Source organism: Rhincodon typus, chromosome 45 (genome assembly GCF_021869965.1).
Source record: "Rhincodon typus isolate 14 chromosome 45, sRhiTyp1.1, whole genome shotgun sequence".
Lineage (NCBI taxonomy): Eukaryota > Metazoa > Chordata > Chondrichthyes > Orectolobiformes > Rhincodontidae > Rhincodon > Rhincodon typus.
In genome coordinates, this window is record NC_063376.1 from 609266 (window position 1) to 620556 (window position 11291).

Here is an 11291-nt window from a genome sequence, read left to right on the forward strand (position 1 = left end):
CGGCGCTCCCTCAGCGCTGACCCTCCGACGGTGCGGCGCTCCCTCAGTTAAGACTGTGTGTCAGTCAGTGCTGTCTCTAAGCTGCTGAAGACAGGGATGCACTTTGGTGGAAACTCTTGTTGCTCAGTGTTGAGAAAGCACAGTGTCACCATTGCCCAGAAAGAGCTGCTTTAACAGGATCGAGGTAAATGTTGTGCTAACTGCCAAACGTCAGAAAAACACTGGACCAGTTTGAACCCAGAGCAGGAGTGTCTGGCTTTGACTGTAATACCATCCATGGCCTGTAACGTGCCTGCCCGGTATCTAGGCGTGTGTCTGAAAGGACAAGGTGAGACAGGTTTACTAGAACTGAATGCAAAATAACCCTCTGCCTTCTGGGGTCTGTAAGCAATGGGGTTAGTGGAAGTATCTCTGTGAGATTCGTTTCCTGTGATATTGACTGCTTACCACTAGATGGTAATACTAACTGGAGCAGAGGCTGGAGATTAACTTCATTGCTGTTTGAGAGATCACATTTCTATTCTCTGTTGATTAGATTTTATCGGAGAGCTTGGGTTACCTTCGATCGCAGTGTCAACATCAAAGAAATTTGTTGGAATCTCCAGAACATCCGAGTAAGTGCTTCTGGGTCAGGGAGAGTACCTGTGGAATGTGTTTGCCCCTCTTTCAGGATAGTTCAGGTTTACTGCCCTGATTCACCCTTTGAGTAAGTTGAGGCTTCTTCAGCCCCATTCTGGGTGAGGTGAGGGGCTTATTTGCCCTTACTGGTGGGTCAAGTGCTCATTGTCAGCTGTGTGCAGTTCACAGTTCCCTCCCTCCAACACCCAATGCTCTGACTGTTAGTGCCCCTTGTGTCCTCTCGACCGTGCTATGATGGCTCCCCCACTCTGAATGTCGTCTCCATCCACAATGTCTCGGCTACAAAGACTCGAGGTCACAGGTTCTGTGTCTCCTTCTGTAGTCTGTACTCTGTCAGTTTCAAGTCCAAAGAAAAGGGGCTGTTGAAGCAGAGAAACAGCACTGCCCCTGCAGTATCTTGTAACGTTGTCTGGAAGTGGTGTGCAGACAACGACGAAGGATCAGTTCCAGGATACGGCTGCGATGCTCCCACAGTCAAATATCCAGCCATCACTCTCTGCCCAGCGTTAAACCTGAATTGAAGACACTCAGTTGCAGTTTGCTGGAGTTGCTGATATTAGAGACCAGTGCTCCATTAGGAGCAATGGCTTGTTGGTCTAGGGGTGTGATTCTCCCTTTGGGGGTTGTACATGGCAGACATGCAAGAGATGCTGTACTCAAATCCCGGACGAGATTTGATTGTCTGGTCTCATTATAGGGCAGCACAGTGGCTCAGTGGTTAGCACTGCTGCCTCACAGCACCAGGGGCCTGGGTTCAATTCCACTATTGGGTGACTGTCTGTGTGGAGTTTGCACATTCTCCCCGTGTCTGCGTGGGTTTCCTCCGGGTGCTCTGGTTTCCTCCCACAGTCCAAAGATGTGCGGGTTAGGGTGGATTGGCTGTGCTAAATTGTCCCATAGTGCCCAGGGATGTGCAGGTTAGGGTTGGTTAGCCGTGCTAAATTGTCTATAGTGCCCAGGGATGTGCAGGCTGAGTGGGTTAACCGTGCTAAATTGTCCCATAGTGCCCAGGGATGTGCAGGTTAGGGTGGATTGGCCGTGCTAAGTTGTCTATAGTGCCCAGGGATGTGCAGGTTAGGGTGGGTTAACCGTGCTAAATTGTCCCATAGTGCCCAGGGATGTGCAGGTTAGGGTGGACTGGCCATGCTAAGTTGTCCCATAGTGCCCAGGGATGTGCAGGTTAGGGTGGATTAGCCGTGCTAAATTGTCTATAGTGCCCAGGGATGTGCAGGTTAGGGTGGTTTGGCCGTGCTAAATTGTCCCTTATTGCCCAGGGATGTGCAGGCTGGGTGGGTTAGCCATGTGAAATGCAGGGATGGGGTGAGGGGGTGGTCTGTTGGGATGTTGTTTGGAGGATTGGTGTGGACTCAATGGGCCAAATGGACTGCTCCGCACCATAGGGATTGTATGATGAAGAATGATGCTTCCTCAGGTTGATGCAAGGGACAGGTTGAGTCATTGATGTAGAGTGTTGAGGAGAGACCCCAAGAGTGGGGAGAACATGGGACTCACAGCCAAGGGGAGTGGTTGAGGGCAATAGTGTTGTTGTGTTTGAGGGAAAGCTGGGTAAACCAGTGAAGGGGAAAGGAACAGAAGAATATTCTGATAGAGGAGATGAAAAGGGTGTAGGAGGGCCTTGTGTGGAGCAGAGACTAGCACAGAGTGGACAGGTTGAACAGCCTTGTTAAGCTGACATGGACTGCCCAGTGAATGATGTGATTGTCTGTCTCCCTGCAGCTACGAGACTGTGAGCTGAGCCCGGTGGTGAATCGGGACCTGGCCCGACGTGTCCGCAGCATTAATGGTATCACGCAGCACAAGCAAATAGTCCGCAACGACATCAAACTCGCGGCTAAACTCATCCACTCGCTGGATGACCGCTCGCAACTGTGGTCCTCTGAGACGGTCACTGAGGAAGGCCGAGTTGAGGTCAGTGTGAGGCAGGCTGGAGGGGGTGGTGGGCGCTCTCTGTTTGCCTGTGTTCAGTAACACTGTGTTGAGCAGCAATGATGAGCAGTGATGGTCTCAGACTGTCCAAAAGGCCAAAGCAGGGCTGCTTTTAGCTGTGAGAGACAGACAACCAAGTATTTCCCAAGTGTTACAGCGCCAAAGAAGTTGCCGTTTCTTTAAGATGTTTCATTCTCCATTTTGGAAACTGTTTAAAACTTGTTGTTTCAGTTCAGTGAGCCGTCAGCTATCCTGATAGCCCTCCTGGTGTGGCTGGATTGTGTCGGCTGGATTGTGTCAGCTGATTGTATCTGCTCTCGGATTTCCCTGGCTTTGTTCTAAGCATATCAAACAGTTTGTGTTTGATACAAGTTGTCGATCTCACTTGTCACATTCGGGCTGAGCCGCTGGCCTGCTCCAGCAAGTGGATTACTGTGGTCTGAGCTAACATGAGCCCCATCAATCAACACCACGCCCCCAAAACCTTTTTTAAAAAAAAAGTCTCTTCATTTCCCAACCTTTCCGGTAATGAGGCAGACAGTTCCATGGCGCACGTACTTTCCTTCGCCAAATCTCCGTGTATGTGCGGTATCGGTCATCTCTGTCCGTGTGGCTCCTGAGGCTTGCATGCACACAGTGAGTGGAGCGCCAGATGTCAGCGGAGGCTGTCCTGTAGTAATTGACATGGAGGCTCCCAAGGAGATTGAGAAACATGGACAAAGCCTTGATGCTCAAGAAAATGGCACAACTTCCCAAAACCTTTTCTCGCCATCGCTGTGGCGCACCAGTGCGCTGGTTGAGATCTGTGCAGGAATTTGACTGACTCTGAAATTTGTTGTTTTTAATTGTAATCATTCCATTGATATCAACACTCCTTTGCTGTGCTGCAGTGGGGCGGCTCCTTCACCCCCACCCCATTCCCCATCTGGACCTGCTGAAGATTCACGAATAGAGATTATTACAGTGATTAGTGCACACCCCAGTCTCAATTTAACTGGTGAACAGGAAGGTAATGTCTTTTACCATCAATGTTCCTATCAGAAAAATAAAAACAACCTGCTGCAAACCGTCTGCAACATGCTATAAACAATTTACCATCTATGGCTGCTTTTTGTTTTATGTTCCACTGAGCAGAAACTTGCTGGTGTTTTTACAGTTTTTTTTCTCACCCACTGAGCACTTCACACAACAAGTGTGTGGCCTACCACAGATAGGACAGCGATATCGCGCACTTAGAGCAGTAAATGTTTCAAGAGGTTTTGTTGAAGGTGTTCATAGTCATGAATTGTTTTGATCAGGGCAAGGCATTTCAGTATCTGGAGGATTGCTAACCAAAGGGGACAGATTTTACAGTAACTGAGGTGAGAAGTAGACATGGGGAGAAACATTGTTGTGATATAGAATACGTTGCTTGAAAAGCTGATGGTGGCAGATTTGATTGGAAGGGAATCAAAGGAAAATTACAGGGGAAAGGGCAAAGCAGTTTTATTCAGATCAGATCAGGCCAGTATGGTCATGATGGGCCAAATGGCTGTTCTGGGCTGTACAAATCAATTTCCATGTCATAATTATAATTTTTAAAAATGTATAGTTCTCATTTATATGGCATGTTTCTTCTCAGAAGTGCCCTATTAAATGAATTTCTGGACATCCAAATTAAGAGCAGACCCTTAGAGCATCCCCCAGTGTACAGGGATTTCTGAAGAAGGGTCTAGGCCCGAAACGTCAGCCTTCCTGCTCCTCTGATGCTGCTTGGCCTGCTGTGCTCATCCAGCTCTACACCTTGTTATACAGGGAGAATGATTTGGATGGAACCTGACCTCCACACTCCTGTCTACCCCCTGCCTCCTCACTAATCAAGGATCTACGCACTTTGGTCTTAAACTAGACATTGCGGTGTCTTCTTATTCATAGGTTCGTGGCTTTTTTGCATTAGTGGTGTTTGAGTTGGAGACTTTTATCTGGGAGATCGCAGAGGATTGAATCTTGTGGTGCCAGGCCAGCAGAACGAACAGCGGTAATCTCTGTTTCCAAGTCATCCACGGGGCGTTAAAAATAGGAAGAACAGCATGGAAGTAGATGGGTGTTTTTATAAGGGACATAATTAAGGGTGTTGTCACTTGGCAATGACTGCCTTGAGGCCATGGACACCTTGACTTACTCTCCTTGTTTAAATCAGCCACTGATTGATTCACATTCTGGGAACTAACTTCACACAGCAAGCTACCTCAGGCTAGATGCTGAGCTACTATTAGGCTACATTGGATTTAGGGTCACAATCTGTGGTAAACTGAGGCTAGAGAAGGCTTGCAACGTCTGCAGTGTCTGAAACCTGATTTCTCTAATCTGATTTCCTCAAATGGAGTGGCTGTTAGAGAGCTAATTTTCATTTCTACATCGCCTAGAGTACGGAAAGAGGCCATTCAGCTCATCGAATCCTGCACTGACCCTCTGAACAGCATGCTACCCCGACCCACCTCTCTGTCCTATCCCTGTAACTGTGCATTTCCCATGGCTTACCCACTTAGCCTGCACATCTCTGGGCACTGTGGGACAATTTAGCACGGCTAATCCACCCTAACCTGCACGTCTTTGGACTGTGGGAGGAAACCCACGCAGACACAGGGAGAATGTGCAGACTCCACACAGACAGTTGCCCGAGGGTGGAATCGAACCCAGGTGCCTGGCACTGGGAGGCAACAGTGCTAACCACTGAGCCACCGTGCTGCCCAAAGGTCTAATGCCTGTCTCAGAGAAAGCAAGAACTGCAGATGCTGGAGTCAGAGACAACACAGTGTGGAGCTGGAGGAACCAGGTTGAGAAAAGGTTGAGAGAGCTAGGGCTTTTCTCTTTAGAAAGACGAAGGATGAGAGGTGACTTGATAGAGGTGTACAAATTGATCAGAGATATAGATAGAGTGGACAGCCAGAGACTTTTTCCTAGGGTGGAGATAGCTTTTACGAGGGGGCATAGTTTTAAAGTGAGTGGAGGTAGATGTAGGGGAGACGTCAGAGGTAGGTTCTTTACTCGGAGAGTGGTAGGGGCGTGGAATGCATTGCCGGAGAGGGTAGTGGAGTCAGCCTCATTAGGGGCATTTAAGCGGCTATTAGATAGGCATCTGGATGATAGTATAAGGTAGGGGTGGAGGTTAGATAGACCTTAGGTTTAGGGTAATAGTTTGGCACAACATCATGGGCCAAATGGCCTGTACTGTGCTGTACTGTTCTATGTTCTACAAACACAGCAGGCCAGGCAGCATCAGAGGAGCAGAAAAGTTGACGTTTCAGGTTTGGACCCTTCTTCAGAAAAAAAATGCCCATCTGTCACTTTTGCCATGCAGCTGCTGGCAGCCAAGTTCTGCACAGCAATATCCCAAAATTCTTATCAGCCCAGTTCTAAATGAACATTGGGACCCAGCTGAGGGGCAAGCTTGGAGATCAATTTGATATCTGAGCTCAGAGTGCGGTACTCTCATCTTATCATAATATTTATTTGCAGCACGTTATCATCTGATTCTGTCCAGTAGCTGTTTGTCTTGCTGCCGATGCCCTGAGCGTTTGGGTTAAGACGCTTCAAGAATCATTTTTCCCTAATTTTGAGCAGCCCTGTGTTTAACCCACAGAACCTGTCCTCTCAGAACCCCATCTTAAAGAACATCACTGATTACTTGATTGAGGAGGTGAGCGCTGAGGAAGAGGAGCTGATGGGCAATGCCACGGATGCACCGGACGACGGACCGAAGGAGGGGAACCCAGAGGTCAACATCGAGAGGGATGAGAAGCTCATAAAGGTACAATATATCACAGCCAACAGTAATAAACACGGCATTAATGTTCCAGAGAGCAAGAGTGTCTGTTCACTCTCACACAGTGAGTGCATTTGTGTAAAAAGTCAAAACTGGAGTACAAAGTGTTGTTGACTAGTAACTGGTCTGCTCACTATTATTAAAATTACTTTTCAAATGTAGCTTCTTTGCAAGTTAATTCAATACATTCATCAGTTTCAGTACTTCAGATTTGGTTCGCACTAGTGGCAAGAGTTAATAGCTGAAATAAATTAATGGGCCAGTGAAAATGTTCTCACTGTGAAATTTTAATCCAACATACACTGAAGCTAAGTCAACACTGCAGTTTAACCCCAATTTGTCCAAATTTGCTTTCTGATTGGCATGTTATGAGTGATGAAATGTCTGCAACCAAACACACCGGCTCGACGAGCAAGTCTACAACCTCATTGGTGTACAGTACACATTGAGAGAGGTCTGTCACTGTATAACACTGGGGTACAGTACCGGTGGGGACAGGTCTGTCACTGTATAACACTGGGGTACAGTACCGGTGGGGATGGTCTGTCGCTGTATAACACTGGGGTACAGTACCGGTGGGGATGGTCTGTCGCTGTATAACACTGGGGTACAGTACCGGTGGGGACAGGTCTGTCACTGTATAACACTGGGGTACAGTACCGGTGGGGACAGGTCTGTCGCTGTATAACACTGGGGTACAGTACCGGTGGGGACAGGTCTGTCGCTGTATAACGCTGGGGTACAGTACCGGTGGGGATGGTCTGTCGCTGTATAACACTGGGGTACAGTACCGGTGGGGACAGGTCTGTCACTGTATAACACTGGGGTACAGTACCGGTGGGGATGGTCTGTCACTGTATAACACTGGGGTACAGTACCGGTGGGGATGGTCTGTCGCTGTATAACACTGGGATACAGTACCGGTGGGGACGGGTCTGTCTCTGTATAACACTGGGGTACAGTACCGGTGGGGATGGTCTGTCGCTGTATAACACTGGGGTACAGTACCGGTGGGGATGGTCTGTCGCTGTATAACACTGGGGTACAGTACCGGTGGGGATGGTCTGTCGCTGTATAACCCTGGTTGTGTACAGGTGGGAATGGGTTTGTTGCTGTATAACACTGGGGTACAGTACCGGTGGGGATGGGTTTGTTGCTGTATAACACTGGGGTACAGTACCGGTGGGGATGGGTTTGTTGCTGTATAACACTGGTTGTGTACAGGTGGGAATGGGTTTGTTGCTGTATAACACTGGTTGTGTACAGGTAGGAATGGGTTTGTTGCTGTAATGCTGTTGTATTGTGGTCACTGAGTCAGGTAAAGGATTTTGAGATTTCAAGCTCCCCATCAGCGATATGACTACACTCTCCTGCTTGTCACTTCTAGTTTCAGTGCTGCACAGGGAGGTGCTGTATTGTCAGAGATGCTGTCTTTTGGCTGTGATCTACAGTTAACAGTCCTGGCCCCCTTGGGTGGATATAAGAATTCAGTGGCCTAGAGCAGGAGAGTTTTTCTCCGTGTCCTGGGCAACAGCACGTATTTCTCAATCCAATATCTAACACTAAACTTTCCAGTCGAAATCGTCATGCTCTTGGCAGCTTGCTGTGCCAGATTGGCTGCTGTGTTTCCAACATCACAAAGGTTTCAGCCACTTGCTCTGCGTGCGCGCGCGTGTGTGCGTGCGTGTGTGCATATGTGGGGTGTGGTGTGCTAATGTTGTGAAAGCAGTAAATGAAGCTTATGAGTGCCAGGCAAATCTCTTTAACCGATGCATGTTACTGCACAGGTTCTGGACAAACTGCTGCTTTACCTTCGCATTGTGCATTCCATCGACTACTACAACACCTGTGAATACCCCAATGAGGACGAGATGCCGAACCGCTGTGGGATCGTGCACGTCCGTGGACCTCTCCCTCCCAACCGCGTCTCGCAGCATGAAGGTGAAAGCAAATTTCTGAGCGATCTGCTGGGCATTGGGAGGGGTGTGTGCAGGAGGAGGAAAGCAGGGGTATTTTAAAGGGGCATGTGTTGAAGATGTGGAGGTGGCGGGTGATGGGGAGGGTCATCGGGGCAGGCGGGGTGCCAGTGAATCAGCCCACTTGCCTGTGTTCCTGCGAGGTTAGCTGTCAGTTTATTGAGATCAAGATGGATGAATAATCCTGGAGACATCCACCACCTCCTCAGACCTGGGCACACTGAGTTCCCGCTTGGAGAGTCCAGAGGGTTACAGACGGGACATCATTGAGGAGACAGAACTTGGATTGTAGACAATCAGGAGGCTGAGGGAGCGACCTGCTAGAAGTATATAAAATTAGGAGAGGCGTTGATAAGTCTGAGTCTCTTTCCCAAAGTGGAAACGTCAAATACTAGAAGGCATGGGTTTCAGATGAGACGGGGAAAGTTTAAAGGAGATGGGAGAGGAAAGTTTTTTCAACAGAGGGTGGTAGCTGCCTGGAACGTGCTGCCAGGGGAAGTGGTAGAACTAGAGATGATAGCAATGTTTAAGAGGCATTTAGGCAGAGAATAGAGGGGTATAGATCATGTGCAGGCCGATGGGATTAGATTAGGATAGCGACATGGTGGGCCGAAGGGCCTGTTCCATTCGCATGGTAATGTCCCTGGACTCATAATCCAGAAGCTCAGTTTAATGCTCTGGGTAAGTGGGTGGTGTAGTGGAATTTAGTTATTAAAATATGGAATTGAAACCTACTCCCTGAATTGGTGAGCATGAAACTATTGTCAATTGTTGTTTCTAAAAAAAAAACCTACCTGGGTTCAGCTCAAAAAAGAAGTATGTCTTATTACCCAGTCTGGCCTACCTGTGACTCTCAACTGCTCTAGGAAGCCATTCAGTGGCGATTCAGGATAACCTTGCTAGTAGTGCTCCTGTCCCAGAAAGGACTGTTTTCAGTGCATTCAGCTGAGGGAGGTAGCCATGGTCTTGGGGATTTCTGCTCCACGTGCATGACAGACAGTGTGAGACCTGCTGCATCCGTACCTCTCTCAGATTCTAACCAGGAGCAATGTGTTTCAACAAGGGCTGACATCCGACAGCTATTCCACTGCTCAGGGGGTCACTAACAGGAGGACACAGATGAAGATAATGGGTGAAATGGCCAAAGAACACTGCGTTTTGTAGTCTGTGTGTTGAGGTGATCTGGAACCTGCTAATGTGAAAGGACAGTGGAAGCTGATCCATTAGGAACTTTCAAAAGGAGTCAGTCGAAGGGGAAGGATTTGCAGGGCTGTGGGGTAGGGACGGAGCAAGGTGGTGTAGCCTATAACCAGAGAGCTCTGACTGAGTTTGGTGCACTGCTCAGTCGAAGGAGGGTCACAGCTATTGGATAGAGTGAGATGTGCATGCAGTTCATTAGGGTGCTACTCAAACACAAGCAGAAAGTGACATATTTTATTGAGCAGGCCATTTGGAGGGTCCGTGCAGGGCAACAAGTTAGGGAAATATTGGAAGCGTGGTGGGGGCGGGGAGGCAAATGACACCCATAGCCCCAGGGCCCTGGGAAAGGAGGAGTTAAATTAGCATGGAAGAGGAAGAATGTATTTGTTAATGATCATTGGAACAAACTGAATTTCTAACCTGAATTATTTCTGTGAATGCTGATGGATTAAGGTAAGCTCCACTATCCCTGTAGTACATTGCGGAAACATTAGGCTGGTGTATTAATTGAAGTATGTCAAAATGAGGTCACCGACTCTGCAGGAAGTTTTAGTTTTGTTTGTCTGCTTGGTGTGGGCATCACTGGCAGTTCCAGCATTTATTGTCTGTCCTTGAACTGAGTGACTTGCTCAGCTATTTCAGAGAGCATTTAAGAGTCACCACATTGCTGTAGGTCTGGAGACCTGGGTAGGAGCCTCAGATTTTCCTCCCTGAATTGGATTGTGGCCCTGATAGGATTTTACAATTGATGGTAGTTCCATAGACACCATTACTGAAACTAATTCCAGGATTATCCTAAACAAATACTGAAACTCCTGGAGAAACTCAGCTGCTCTTCAGACCTGATGAAGAGTCATATCGGATTGGAAGTGTTAACTATGTTTCTGCCTCTGCAGATGCTGCTAGACCTGCTGAGTGTCTCCAGCTTTCTCTCTGTTCGTTTCATTTCCAGCATCCGCTGTATTTTGTTCTTATCCCAGAATTACTTTTGTTGTTTTTTTCCAATTACATTAATAACATATCGGCATTTTGGGTCTGCCTCCATCTCGTAGCAGTTTGAGAATGCGGCTCACAGCAACTTTCCCAGGGGCAACCAGGGAAGAACAGTAAATGCTGGCCAACCAGCGACACCAATATTCCAGGAACGAATAAATGAAAACAGACCACAAACTCCACTAGTTATCATGGTGAGATTTGAACCCATGTTGTCCCCAGAGCATTATCTTGGGCCTGTGGGTTTGTAACCCAGTGACATTAGGCCACTGTCTTGCCTCAACACAGGTGCGTGCTCCACTGAGGCCCAGTGATCTTGAGGTTGGTTGGCTGACCGAGCTGGTTTGTTGTTTCGCAGACGTTTTGTTACCGTGCTTGGTAACATCCTCAGTGCAGCCTCTGATGAAGCGTCGGTGTGTTTTCCCGCCTGGCTTTTAAACTCTGAGGTCTGTTGCGATGGACTGCCTCATTTCCAGGTTTCCTCTTTAGTGGAATGTATATGGGATCGAGTTCAATGTGTTTATTAATAGCCTGTTTTGTGGAGTGCCATGCTTCCAGGAATTCTCGTGCTTGTCTCTGCCTAGCCTGTCCCAGGATCTTGGTGTTGTCCCAGTTGAAGATCAGTGGTTCTCCTTGTCCGTGTGGATTGAGATGAGTGAGTATTGGTCGTGTCTTTTTGTAGCCAGTTGGTGTTCATGTACTCTTGTTGTTAGTTTCCTTCCTGTTTGTCC

At 48.0% G+C, this 11291-nt stretch overlaps 1 protein-coding gene across 1 annotated transcript in view; it reads left to right on the top strand.

The window, feature by feature from the left end:
- The window catches only part of srrt (serrate RNA effector molecule homolog (Arabidopsis)), a 36522-nt gene that overhangs the window by 16361 nt on the left and 8870 nt on the right, over positions 1–11291 (top strand). The window contains exons 11-14 of the mRNA XM_048620012.1: positions 536–614; positions 2377–2568; positions 6209–6376; positions 8179–8374. Coding sequence (XP_048475969.1) covers positions 536–614; positions 2377–2568; positions 6209–6376; positions 8179–8374 — 635 coding nt within the window. The remainder of the gene's footprint in view (positions 1–535; positions 615–2376; positions 2569–6208; positions 6377–8178; positions 8375–11291) is intronic.